General features: G+C 52.5%; 1 protein-coding gene across 3 annotated transcripts in view; it reads right to left on the bottom strand.

Annotated features, from left to right (window-relative positions):
• Positions 1-14,013, bottom strand: part of RSU1 (Ras suppressor protein 1) — a 200,171-nt gene that overhangs the window by 161,254 nt on the left and 24,904 nt on the right. For 2 of the 3 annotated variants that reach the window (XM_029077784.2, XM_039913889.1), the window contains exon 2: positions 10,058-10,108. The exons of the other annotated variant lie outside the window; for it this stretch is intronic. In XM_029077784.2, coding sequence (XP_028933617.1) covers positions 10,058-10,108 — 51 coding nt within the window. The remainder of the gene's footprint in view (positions 1-10,057; positions 10,109-14,013) is intronic. 3 annotated transcript variants of the gene reach the window in all.

Below are 14,013 nucleotides of genomic sequence, written 5' to 3' on the forward strand. Positions count from 1 at the left end.
AGGAATCGCAAAAATTGGCTATGGTCCGAGCTGTTGCCGGCCACCGACCTCTCCTACCCCTCCCGGCGGACTGGGGCCCTGGGTCGGACCGGCATATGAGGCAAGAGGAAGCAGAGTGGCCCAGTGGATAGAGCCCGGGCCTGGGAGTCGGAAGGACCCGGGTTCTAATCCCGGACCTGCCACTTGTCTGCCGTGCGACCTTGGACGAGTCCCTTCACGTCCCTGGGCCTCAGTCACCTCATCTGTAAAATGGGGATTAAGAGCGTGAGCCCCACGTGGGCCATGAATTGGGTCCAACCCGCTTAGCCCGTATCTACCCCGCACTCGGGGACCAGTTGCCGGCACGTAGTAAGCGCTTACAAAATACCATTTAAAAATAAAAAAGGAACCACGGGGGATGTAGAGCCACTCCGGAGCCCCATGATTCACCCCAGCCTGGCCGTCTGGAATCCCCGGGGCCGAATCCGGTCCGGCTCGAAGAAAATTCCAGGTGACTGCCTGTTTCTCTTATCAGAGCACGGATATAGTTAATGCAGCGCCGGCAAAATGCAGCGCCGAAGGGAGCGGTTCATTCATTCGATCGCATTTGGTTGCTGATATTACTGGGAACTGGAGGACAAGGCACAACCTCTCGGGTCCATTTCAGGGTACTTCAGGGCATTGCTTTATTGCCCAAAGCTCCACCCTGCTGCCCCTTTGAATTTACGGTACAGAGTCACCTACTCCACCCAGTTGGATTTACAGTACAACATCACTCACCGCTTTCAGGACCGAAACATCCGTATCCAGCAGCTACGACAGGCATCCTAAAAGCCCTGGGGTACCTGCAATCTCTGGATGATGGGAATCCTGAGAGTTTTTATTTGAACCACCCCAGTGACCTGGGATTCATTCGGTGCAAACCTGCCTTTCGGGCCCCTCGCCACCGCAAGCGGTAATCTGGCAGTTCTCTCTCGCAACCTCCGAAGAGGTCACTAAACAAAGCCTACTACGGGACTATAAAAAGGACCTTACATTTCCCTTTTCGAATGATTCGCGGCGGTCTTTTTGCCGGCTCAGTCTTTCCGGAATCTGAAATTTCCATCCTAACGGAGCACTTGGTCCTATTGTTCCTGACGGAATCTTCTGCAGACCTTTCCGGCGTTGGCATTTCTCCCGGCCAACGCGACTGGAAACAATCCGCATTTCGACAATGCCCTCTAATGGCCAAATCACCGGCAGAAATTCTGGAAATTCAGTGGGGCTCTTCCAGAGGCCGGGAGGGAGGCACGGAGACGTAATCGCGAAAGGGCTACCGGTTAGGAGGAGCGGAGGGGTTCCGATGGGATGAACCTAACAATTCATTCAATGGTATTTATTGAGCGCTTACTATGTGCAGAGCACTGTACTAAGCGCTCGGGACGAACAGGTCGGCAACAGATAGAGACGGTCCCCGCCGTCCGACGGGCTCACGGTCGGATCGGGGGAGACGGACGAAGAGGCACGTCTTCTTTTCAACGGGCTCCGCGAAGTGCTTACTTCCGGAAGTAACCCTTAGGACGGCTCTAAGGAAGAAAACCGGTGGGACGATTTCAGGCCTGTTCTACTGAACCCCTGGGCATCCCCGGCCGGCCTAAAAAAACACACGCATACACGCACTCGTTCTCTTTCCCTCTTTCGCCTAAAAAAACACACACATACACTCTTTCTCCTAAAAAAAACCACACGTACACACTTTTTCTTTCTTTCTCTCTTTCGTCTAAAAAACACACATACGTAAACACACTCTTTTTCTTTCTTCAGCCTAAAAAACCGCACACATACACTCTTTCTCCTAAAAAACACATACGCACGCACACACGCTCTTTCTCTTTCTCTTAAAAAAAACACACGCGTGTTCTCTTTCTTTCTCTCTCTCTCTTTCTTTCTCTCAATTTCCCGGGCCTGGCTGGTTTCCTCGGTCTAAGACAAAAACATTTGGGATCCAGCCTAACCAAAGCCTGCATTTTTAAACAGTTTGCCTCTCTCTGCTAAGATCTTGGCTCGAGCGGAGGGAGCACGGAAATAAGCACTTTATAAATCCTCCGGAGCGACCTCCGCTGCAGTAAAACCAAATCGAGGAAGCTTTGGAAGTGGTCCTTTCCTCCCTACCCCTTTCTGTGCCTCAGTTGCCTCACCTGTAAAATGGGGGTGAAGACTGTGAGCCTCCCGTGGGACAACCTGATGACCCTGGATCTCCCCCAGCGCTTAGAACAGTGCTCTGTACATAGTAAGCGCTTAACAAATACCAACATTATTATTATTATTATATTATTAGAGGGCGGATGGGACAACGGGGAGGGAAGAAGGAAGGGCCGAAGGTCAGCTGAGACCTGGCCGGGTTCAAGTTCTGTCCCGGCGAAGACCCGGCACGAGCTGCGGCCTGTCAATCCGCTCGATCGACTGATATTATCTTCGAGCACCTTCAGTACGCGGAGCACCGTGTTGAGCCACTGGGAGATTTCAGGTCCCTCAACGTGGCAGCCGACATTTGTTTTCAATAACTATGCGACTTCGTTTGGCAGGGCCAAGTAAAATTAAACGTACCTACCTAATGCTGACGGATGTCAAAACGGATCTCTCGCTTAAAAGAGAAGCGACGTAAACTAGTGGGCTAGCACGGGCCTGGGGGTCTAAACCCAGCCCCATCATTTGCTTGCAGTGTGACCTTATCTTCTCTGTACCTCAGTTTCCCCATCTGTAAAATGGGGATTAAACACCCGGTCTTCCTCCTACTTAGACCACGGGCTGCATGTGGGCCAGGCACTACGTCTGACCTGATTAACTCGTATCTGACGGGAAGCGCACGGCCTAGCGGCTTGCGAGTCAGGGGTCGTGATTCTAATTCCGGATCCGCCGTGCGTCTGCTGTGTGACCGTGGGCAAGTCACTTCATCGTGCCCTCCAGTCACCTCATCTGAAACTGGGGATTAAGAAGCGTGAAGCCTCAGGTGGGATGGGGACTGGGTCCACCCGGATAACTTGTAACTGGCCCAGCACTTAGGACAGTGAGTGGCACGTGTAAGCACTTAATAAATACCGTAATTATTATTCAGTATTGACCAGTACTCCAGAACTCAGTACACTGGTTGGCACAGAGTAAGTGCCTAACAAATAACAGAGTAATGAGGAGTGATTTTATTTGCAATGCTTCTAGCTGTCAGGCACTTTGAAACAACCGTCACCAATTGCCTGAAACAGGGTAGCGGTCTTTGGACGGAAAGGGCGGATCATCCAGGGAATGCTGCGGAGGAAGAAGTGACGGGATTTTAATGCCAGATCGAACGTGAGAGGGGAAAGAAAGGGAGGAGTCGAAGCCAAGGCTGCGACAGATTGAGAAAGATGGTGGTGGGGTTAACCAGGATGGGAAAACTAGGTAGACGTAAGGATTTGGGAGGGGAAGACATGTCCTGGAAATAAAAGGAAAATGAGAGATTGCGGAGGAAGAGGTTGGGGCTGGCGAGGAAGATTTGGGAGTTACCTGCATAGAAGTAGAAGCCATGGAAGTGGAGGAGCTCCTCAAGGAGGCGAGTACCCAGAAAATCGGAAAAGAAGGGGACCCAGAACCGAGCCCTGAAGGTCACCCATAGCGAAGAGGCGAGGCGCAGCGCAAGAGATCGAGAAGGGAGCGGACGCGCGAGGTAAGGGAGAACCACGACGGAAACTAGGACGGTAAACTAAGGTTAGGATAGCGCTGCAGATACGAAAGTGATCACAGAGTCAAAGGCCGCCATGGAGGTCGGGGATTGGGAGTAGCGTCCTGGCAGACTTGGCAAGGGGAGGAGAGCTCGGTGGACATGAAGGGGGCAGAAAGTGGATTGCACACCAGGGGCTGGTTCATAAAGATGGCTCTTCGGGATACCAGCTGAAGCTCTCCAGCATAAAGACTCACTCCACGGGAAGGCCTAGGACCACGACCGCAATGCCACTAGTTCTCTCCCAACTTTTACGGCAGGAAGGAGCTTGCCGACCCGCTCCTGTGAGCCGGAAAGAGGCAAGGGAGGAGTCAGATGGCGGCTCAATCTAAGCCTCCCTGCCTGAAGAAACGGGAGGTCCCCGTCATCCTTTTCGGGCTTAACACAACCTGGAGCTGCTCCTGCCCTCTCCAGACACTCTCCCCGGCACCCATAAAAATCGGCAGGCACGATGCTTTAACCGTTCTTCGGCACCTTCTCTCCCTCTCTCCCCCATTTTCCACTTTCCTCCTCACCTCTCCCACCTCTTCCGTTGAAATGGCATGACGGGGTCTTTGCCCGCCAAACTTTTGAAAGTTTAATTTAATACGACTCTTCCATCCAGAAAGATTCCGGATCCTGTTGGAGAGGTTCAGGAAAGGGGTCGGAAGCGAGGAAACGGAGGCAGTCCAGTGTGGCAAAGGATACTGGCAGTTAAATATGGGGGGAGCCAGTTGAATTTGATGGTGAAATGCAGAACGCAACTGATGTAGGATTCTAGAAGGAGGATGACATAATCAGATCAAAATACGCACTGCCCGGTAATAATTAAATATAACGAGACACGGCATGGCCTAAGTAGATAGAGCATGGGCCTGGGAGTCCGAAGGACCTAATCCGGCCCTGTCGCGGCCTGCTGGGTGACCTTGGGTGAGTCACTTAACTTCTCTGGGCCTCAGTTCCCTCCTCCGTCAAATGGGGATTAAGACGGAAAGCCCCAATGCGCGACGGGGTCTCTGTCCGACTGATTAACTTGTACCTACTCCGGGGCTTAAACGGAATTCAGCTCTCAGATGTTTGAAACTTAGTAAGCGCTTAACGAAACTAACAGATACCATTAAAAAAAGAAATGGGGTGTGCAGAGAGCAGAGGCTGGAGTCAGTGGAGGACTGCAGGAGCAAACACAACTCTTCACTTCTCCTTGACTCTGAAATGACCAACACTTGAGAAAACGGTAGTTAACTCACACAGTTTGACACGGAGGGTTTAATCCAGTGTATTTGATGACTGATTTCAATTCTGCCTAAAGCCAATCCAGCTCCCGCTCTTCTCATTTCAGAGTAGCTCCTCCGGCTCCCGTTCTTTGTTCTCTCTACTTCAGTCGCTCCTTCCCATCCCCAGCCCTGCCCTCCGACTCTGACCCTTTTCCACCACCTCCCCAACCTGAACGTTCTGTGGAACTGGGCCCTCCCTCGTGGATCGCACAGGACCTTCCGTCGTCCCCGGGCCCTGCTACGAGGAAACTGCCCTTAGACGACGATTAACGTCCCGGCGGTCGACATCCCATCTCCGTAAGCCCTTTCTGTCCGAGGCTCGTGTGGTTCAGCGGAGGACTGAGTCAGTGAGCTTGGGCAGCGTAGACGGCAGAAGTAGATTTTTCCGTGGGGCTAGGACGGAATTGATTAACAACGCGATCGGAAGGCCCAATCTCTGCCTTCAAGGACCTTGCGCTATAGTGATTTAAGGGGGTAAATATTTTTGTGGTTACCCCAAATACCTGGATTTGTAGCTGCCCAAATACCCATATTCCTTGCAGTTTAGCCACCCAGTATTTCAGGGAGATGCAGACACCCAAAGAACTTCCTTCTCCCCCACTGTTTTCACTTCTTTCACCTGTTGGCCCCGTGGGCCTGGCCATCTAGATGCTGGAGGTCAGCAGCTTCTGCAATCCACTACTGAAAGGCCACACGCTGTCTTTTGGACCCAAACAATCTAGACCCTCTTTGGCTTCAGGGGATACTTTCATAACCCTCAAGTTCACCGGCTGGGAATGGCCTAACAATTTCAAACCGCCCAATACGGCTTCTAAATAGCTCCAGACTTCAGAATATTTCCCAGATATCCTCCTCAGAGATTAAAAAAAAACCCCTCCCCGTGCCTGTATAACAGGCATTTAAGGCCCAGCTACAAACCACAGGGATGACGAACAGGGAAACAGGCACATTAGACGAAAAACAAGGACAAACAAATACTGTGCGAGATAAAAGCATCAGGGGATTTAGCCGTGTGAGTCCCAGTAGCCGTGATGCTGCCAACCCCGTTCAAAATAATCCCAAGTGAAAGACACTGATTGCAACAAAAAGTGACAGGAAGGAGTGTTAGGCCACTTGGCTTTTATGCATATTTATATTCTTATCAAATGGACATATTTACCGAACCACTTGGAAAACAGGAGCAGAGGCATTCATTTAAATGCCAGAAATCTAGTAAAAGATGCTAATTTGACCTTAGTGGAACATATCAAGCGTCACTGACACCGTTTCAGAATGGTTACAGTTTACTGGTTTAGGTCGAGAGTGTCACGAGCACAAAAAAAATAGGACCCTGATGTGTGGATCTCTTTTCTAACAGAACACGTGAGAGGGATGCAGCGTGCTCCGTTCCATACGGGGGCCGATCCCAGTTTACGGCCTGCCTACAAAATGGGCGACTCGGGGAATCGTCTGGAACTGACACCCCAAGATTCCTAAGTCCCGCCTGCCACGTTATGTCCAATTGTTGCCATTCAATCAACTCGCTCCCCACCCTTTCCTCCCTTGGCCCTAATCCCTTCCTACTCTCCCCAGTTAGCACCGGTTTGCCCCCCGACGCACCATCTCTGGCTCACCCCTACGGGCTGTAGCCCTTTTCCATACATTAGCCACGCCAGTTCCCCTCTCAGGGCGGCACCTGCAGAGTATCCAGGACTCCACCGGTCTCGACTACGGGAGGGAGAGTCAAGAGGCCTATCCATTCTATTCCCAGCTCGGGCAGTGGCTAGCGAGGGGAAAGCAATCTGCTACAGATCAAAATTCACCCATGCCGGAGAGCGTAGAGGGCAGAGGCTCAAACTTACCGCGCGGAAGGAGGCGACGGTAAACCGCTTCCATATTCTGACCGACAACACTCTGCGGATTCACTTCCAGAAGGACTGCAGACGGAGGTGGGGCGTGGCGGGAGAGACGCGTCCGTGGCGTCGCGACGGGCCGGAGACGACGCGACGGCGAAAGCCATTCCGGTGGAATTTCTGCCACGAATCAGCACCAGAAACGGCCGGCTGCCACAAGTCACCTCCGGCCCAAAAGGCCACTGCCCAGGTGAGACACCCCTGCCGTCATAAAGCCCGTGTTCTCTTATCCAAACACAAAAGTGGCTGGATTGAGCACACTTCCGCTCCCATCCGGGCCAGGCGCCTACAGCCGACTGCTGGGATCGCATCCCATCACGTCCCCCATCTCCCTCCCCACGCCGGTCCTAGCCCCGGGGACGGAGGCCGACTGGGGTAGAAGAAGCGTAATGCGGTTGCCAACACAGGCGTATCACCCTTCCTTCGGCCATTTCCCTTCCCCTTTCCCTTCCAAGCGTATTATCATCAGCTTCAGCTCAAGTGGGCGGGAAAGAGAGAAGGGAAGAGGTGTATGGCAATGGAGTTTGCCACGGTGAGGGCGGTAGCTTCTTCTGTGAGCCACGTTTAAATAAAAAAAATAATACTAGGGTGCGGGGCGGGGGGCTGGGGAGATAGGGGAAGAGAGGGGTAACTCTGTGGCATGGGGGAAAAGAAAACCCCGCTCACAGTCCAAGTAGGAGGGAGCACAGGCACTGAATCTGTATTTTGCAGAGGAAGGAACCGAGGCACTGAGAAGTCAAGTGATTTGCCCAAGATCACACCGCAGACAAGTGGCGGAGCCGGGATTAGAATCCAGGTCCTCTGACTCCCAGACCCTTATCCCACCTACATCACAGGATATGCCGATTTTTTTTTTTAATTAAAAAAAAAAATCATTTCCATGACCCTTCCCTGGAGGAAATTGGTGCATTTTCCCCCGGAGGCTTCCTTTCCGGGCACACGGCAAAGAAGTAAACCGCAGTTTTCTGAAAGATTAAAAGGCAGAAGTAAGCCGGAATACCACTCAAGTCATGTTTGTTTTGTTTAACTGAATTTAAATAATTCCACCAGGATGGTTTCGAGGACTTGAAACCCTTTCAATTTCCAAACTAGGAGGGGACTTCCCATAACCCTTCGCCTCCGAAGACAACGCTGCTCATCAGGCAACTACTTGGCGCCTCCGACTGAGGCCGAAGACTGACGTCTGACCATCTGCCTGCCTTTCTGGGCCAGTGAACGGCTCCGACTCCTTTCCCAGAGCCCGGGACGTGGCTCAGTGGCAAGAGCCCGGGCTTGGGAGTCGGAGGTCATGGGTTCAAATCCCGGCTCTGCCACTTGGCAGCTGTGTGACTTTGGGCAAGTCGCTTGACTTCTCTGGGCCTCGGTGACCTCATCTGGAAAATGGGGATGAAGACTGGGAGCCTCACGTGGGACCACCTGATTACCCTGTATCTCCCACAGTGCTCTGCACGTAGTAAGCGCTTAACAAATACCAACGTTATTATTATTACACCAATCAGTCGATCCAAGGTATTTATTGAGCACTTGTATGTGTAGAATAACGCACGAAATGCTCGGAAAAGTACAACAGAGAAGGTAGAAGTAATCCGTGCCCATAAGGAGCTTACAGTCTACGGGGGGAGCTAGACACTGAAACAAATTACAGATAGAGGAAATAATAATAATATGTAATAATAAGGACGGTTACATAAGTGTCGTGGGGCCGGGGTGGGTATCAAAGTACTTAAGGGGTGCACAGGTAATAACAATGTTGGCATTTGTTAAGCGCTTACTATGTGCAAAGCACTGTTCTGAGCGCTGGGGTAGATACAGGGAAATCAGGTTGTCCCACCTGGGGCTCACAGTCTTCATCCCCATTTTCCAGATGAGGTAACTGAGGCGCAGACAAGTGAAGTGACTTGCCCACAGTCACACAGCCGACAAGCGGCAGAGCTGGGTTTCGAACTCATGAGCTCTGACTCCAAAGCCCACGCCCTTTCCGCTGAGCCCCGCCGCGCTGCCGACGGGATAGGAGATATAAGGCCTCTTGGAAGAGGGTTTCGATGGCGGGGCGGGTGGTGGACCGTCCGATGTGAAGGGGAAGAGGTAAGGGGTCGGCGGCGAGACGGACGAGTACAGAGAGTAGGTTGGCACTAGAGGGGCGAGAGATGCCAACTGGGCTGCAGCAGGAGATCAGTTTGGTTAGATAGGAGGAGATGCGCTGATCGAGGGCCCTAAAGACGCCGCACGGGCAACGTAACGTTTTTGCTCAAACAAACCCCAGCCTCCAACCCCTACCTAGCTGCTGACCTCTTCGCCTTCTCTCCGTTACAACTGCTACGAGGCAGTACTCTAAGCTGGGAAGGATATACGGGTGTTTAACCCATTCGTGCAACCCTACCCACGCACGCAAACGTCTCCCGCGGGGCATTTTACCCGGCCGCGTTACTTGGAAAGCTGCGACATTATCAGAGAAATCACAACGGTCCAGTGGAAATACGGCAAAAGCCAACGGGTGCCAGTCAGTAAGGGGGGGGGGGGGGGGGGGGGGGGGGGGGGGGGGGGGGGGGGGGGGGGGGGGGGGGGGGGGGGGGGGGGGGGGGGGGGGGGGGGGGGGGGGGGGGGGGGGGGGGGGTAAGTCAGCTCTCCGCTTTAACTCCACAAACCCGGGTTATACGATTCCTGAAGCTGTACCTGGAAACTGTAACTCAATTACAGACTTGACGCTTCCTACTCCCCCACAACTCCTGACAGTTTAACTTAACAAGTGTGCAATTATGTCAGGGTTTCAAGTTCACCTTAGCATTTCTCCTTCTCCAAAAGGCCAGCCGACGCAGATTCTGAAATGAAATTTCTTTCCCTTTCGGGTTGGGCGGGAGCGGGGGGTGGAGGGACGGGGAAGAGGTAGACGGAAAGAAAGAATAGGCCAATTACCCAGACCGTTTTTTTTTTGAAAAGCACATTTCAAAACATCTTTGCTCGGCCCTGTCAAAGTATTACCAAAACAGAGCTGCTTAGGGCACAACGAAGAGAATGGGTTTTTTTAAAAACTCGTATGGGAAATGAAATTCCTGAAGCTACTGAGCCCATTTTAGAGCCCGATGCTTTTCATGTGCTCTAGAAAGGAACATCGACCGCGGAATCGGGGAGGCAAGTCAGGAAGCTTGAAGAAGCGGAAAACCTTGCAAGCCGACTTTTATTTTAACAGACCTTTCACTTACTTGTTAGTTTGTTGTGGCTGAGGACCAGCTGGGTGATGTGCGACAGAGTAACTGTAAAGAAAACAAACGGTTGCAAGTTAGTAAGAGTGATTAAGGTCAATCCATCGACGGCAGGTCTTGAGAAGAGAGCGCTCCGTTGGGGCTCGGGAGAGAAGACAGATCTGATAGACACCATCCTTGTTCACGGGGAACTAGACATTAAAATAAATTAAGGTAGGGATATAAGAGAGTATAAGGATCCGGACAGCAGAGCGAGGGGGCTAAGGTGAACGTCAAAAAGTGCTTAAGGGGAACAGAGCCAAGGGCAAAACTGACTCGGGCGGGAGGGGAGGGCGGAGAGGGGAAACGAGGGCTAAGATTTCACAGCGCAGAGTCACCGTCCCCAGAGAGCTAAGTTGCGTACATTTCCGCCAATATAATCAGAACGACAAAAACTGTGCCGCTCGAACAAATACATTTTGAAAACTCTAATTTCAAGTGATCATTCCAAAAGCTTCTTCCCTTAATGAAACTTTCAACTCCCGAGGCCAGGGATAATAATGTCGGTATTCGTTGAGCGCTTACTATGTGCACAGCACTGTTCTAAGCGCTGGGGCGGACACGGGGGAATCAGGACGCAGAGGTGGATGGGGAAACCACCGGAGGTTCTAGAGGGGAATCATGGACTGAACATTTCTGTATAAAACCATCCGGGAGGCTGAGGGAAGGATGGACTGGAGTGGAGATCAGCAAGGAGGTTGATACGGCAATGGAGGCGGGATAGGATAAGCGCTTGTACTAACCTGGTAACAGTTCAAATGGAGAGGGCGGATTTTAGCGATACCGGGAAGTCTGAACTGATCGGATCTAGCGGTAGGTTGAATATGTGGGTCGAATGGGAGATGAGCCAAGGTTAACGCCAGGGCTGCGGGCTCGTGAGACAGGAAGGATGGCGGTGCCGTCTACAGCGCCGGGAAAATCGGCACGAGGACGGGGTTTGGGCGGAAAGATAGGGAGTCCCACGTTTAACTCCCCATCTTCTCTCCCAGATCCCCTCCGCCACCCAACCTGCCCCTCACGGTTGACACCACCACGGCCCTCCCCATCTCTGAAGTCCAGAACTGAGAGGGAAGGCACCAAGCGGACGGCCGGGACCCGGGGAATCCCGACTGAGAAACGAGCCTGTGTCGGAACGAGACGGCACGAGCCAGCAATTGCCACCATCTATCGCACAACGGATAGCCACTTGACAGACTGGGCCCCAAAACAGAGCAAGAATCCTCTTGGCGCACGGTAGAAACCAAGGCCCCAGCTTGATCCCCATGCCAGGTGGTTGGCGGGTCCAAGGAGGGAAAGATGGAAGATGAGGGAAGGTTAGATAGGTATCGACGGGGTTTTCTCCGATATCTCCGCCGGTGCGGGTCAGTGGAGGTCCCGGGTTCTGAGCCAAGCAGACCACCTCCCGCGGTGCCTACTGGGGACCGTCTCCTCTCCTCAAGGCCGACCACCGGGGTCCAGCCGCGCGGGAGAGACCCCGTTCCACACCCACGCCACCCGGGACCCCCAGTCGGCCCCTTCTCCAGCCCAGAGGGGACTCACACAGGGGCAGCCGGTGGACTTCTATTCGTTTAGAACGAGGAGAAGGCCTCCATCTTCGCCACCGTAACGACTCGCCCGACGGCTGACGTGAGCCCTGAAGAGCTTGAAATCCCGCTGCTCCTGTCGTGTTTACCGTCTTTGATGTTTACGTTCCTCACTGTGGGCAAGCGACGTGGCTCCCAAATCTGTTGTGCTGCACTCAAGCGCTTAGTACAGTGCTCAGCACACAGTAAACAATAAATACCGTTGATTACGTCTGCCGCTCCTTACGTGTCTTTCCCCCACCCCAGTCCGTACTTAGCTCTGCCGCCTGGATCATTTTTCTACAGGAAGGTTCGGGTCACGTCAACCCACTCCTCAACGGACTCCGGTGGTTGCCCTTCCACCTCCACATTAAACAAAAACTCCATTCCATCGGCTTTTAAGCACTCCGTCGCCTTGTCCCCTTCTACCTCGCCTCACTCTTCCCCTTCTACGACGCAGCCCACACACTTGGCTCCTCTAGTGCTAACGTTCTCACCGGGCCTCGATCCTGCCGGTCTCGCCACCGACCCCTAGCCCACATCCTGCCTCTGACCCGGCTCACCCTCCCTCCTCTGATCCGACAGACAACCGCTCTCCCCCACTTCAACGCCTTATTGAAGGCACATCTCCTGCAAGACTAAGCCCCACTTGTCCTCATTTCCCACTCCCTCCCTGTCCCCCTTCCTCCCTTCGCTCTTTCCCCCTCCCCGTCCCGAAGCACCCATGTCCATATCTGTAATTTTATTTATCTATGTGCTCTCCCCCCCCCCTCCCCAACCCCAAAGCACTTAGGCACATATCTTAATTTCATTCCCTTGCTTTGATGTCCCCGATTCAAGACTGCGAGCTCGCAAAGGACAGGGAATATCCCTGTTTATTGTTGCATTGTACTTTCCCAAGCGCTGTGCACACAGTAAGCGCTCAATAGATGCAACTGAATGAATGAATGAGTGAATTATTCTTAGATCATCCATTCAAGGTCTCTGACTACATCTCGTCCCCGTATTTCTTTCCCAGCGTTTAGTCGGGTGCTTCGCGTATAGCAAGCAGCTAATAAATACCGATAATAGTAATAATAATGGCATCTGTTAAGCGTTTACTATGTGCCGACCACTGTTCTAAGCGCTGGGATAGACGCATGGTTATCGGGTGGGGCTCACGATCTCGAATGAATGGTTAAAGGGATTTAGGCAACAGGTCTGACCCTAAAAGGCAAGGTTAAGATGAGCCCTTCTTAACCATCAGCTCTAATGAGAAGCAGCGTGGCGCAGTGGAAAGAGCACGGGCTTTGGAGTCAGGGCTCATGAGTTCGAATCCCGGCTCTGCCACTTGTCAGCTGTGGGACTGTGGGCGAGTCACTTAACTTCTCTGTGCCTCAGTACTGTGAGCCTCACGTGGGACAACCTGATTACCCTGTATCTCCACCAGCGCTTAGAACGGTGCTCTGCACATAGTAAGCGCTTAACAGATGCCAACATCATCAAAATGGGGATTAAGACGTGTGAACCCACGTGGGGACAACCTGATTCCCCTGTGTTTACCCCAGCGCTTAGAACAGTGCTCTGCACATAGTAAGCGCTTAACAAATACCAACATTATTATGAATCGTAACCCTAGGCGTATGGGTTGGTCCCCTCCCTCTCCTTCGACCTCACGTATTCCGACAAATCCTTTCAGTCTCCTCCTGCACAACTTTTACATTTCCAGACTCTTCCCCTTCCCCTCCGTCCAGATGGCCACGACCCCGACCGAGCCCTATCATAATCCTGGCTTGATTACTGACTGCATCACTGCTGACTCTTCCCGCCCTCGTGTCTCTCCCCTCTCCAGTCCAAAATTTCACTCCGCTGCCCAGTTCGTCTTCCTAAAACACCATTCTGCACCAAACTCCCCACTCCTTAAGATCCTCCAATATTTACACATTCCTCTCCGTGCAGAAATTGCCGACCGCTGGCTTGAAGGCATTCAATCAGCTCCCTCACTCCTACTTACCCACCTTCTCCTCCCACTGCACCCAACTCCCACTCCTTTTTCCTCTCAAGCCAACCTATTTAAATAATCCTCCCACTCCCCATCTCTTAAACGCCTCCCCTCCAAAAGTCTCCCCATCTTCAAAGCCCTTCCGAGATCTCATCTCCTTCGGGAAGCCTTCCGCGACTCACGTTTAATCTTCCCCACCTTCCATCTCCCCAACTGTCACTGCATCATTTAAATACCTAGGCAGGCCCAACTCCCCGAAGCCCTTCCGTACATACGGCATTTTCTCCTGACAACACAATTTCCAAATGCTAAGTGCTGGAATAGAAGCAAGGTAATGGGGTCAGGCACAGTCCCTTTCCCACCTGGAAATGACA

Source organism: Ornithorhynchus anatinus, chromosome 13 (genome assembly GCF_004115215.2).
Source record: "Ornithorhynchus anatinus isolate Pmale09 chromosome 13, mOrnAna1.pri.v4, whole genome shotgun sequence".
Classification (NCBI taxonomy): Eukaryota; Metazoa; Chordata; class Mammalia; order Monotremata; family Ornithorhynchidae; genus Ornithorhynchus; species Ornithorhynchus anatinus.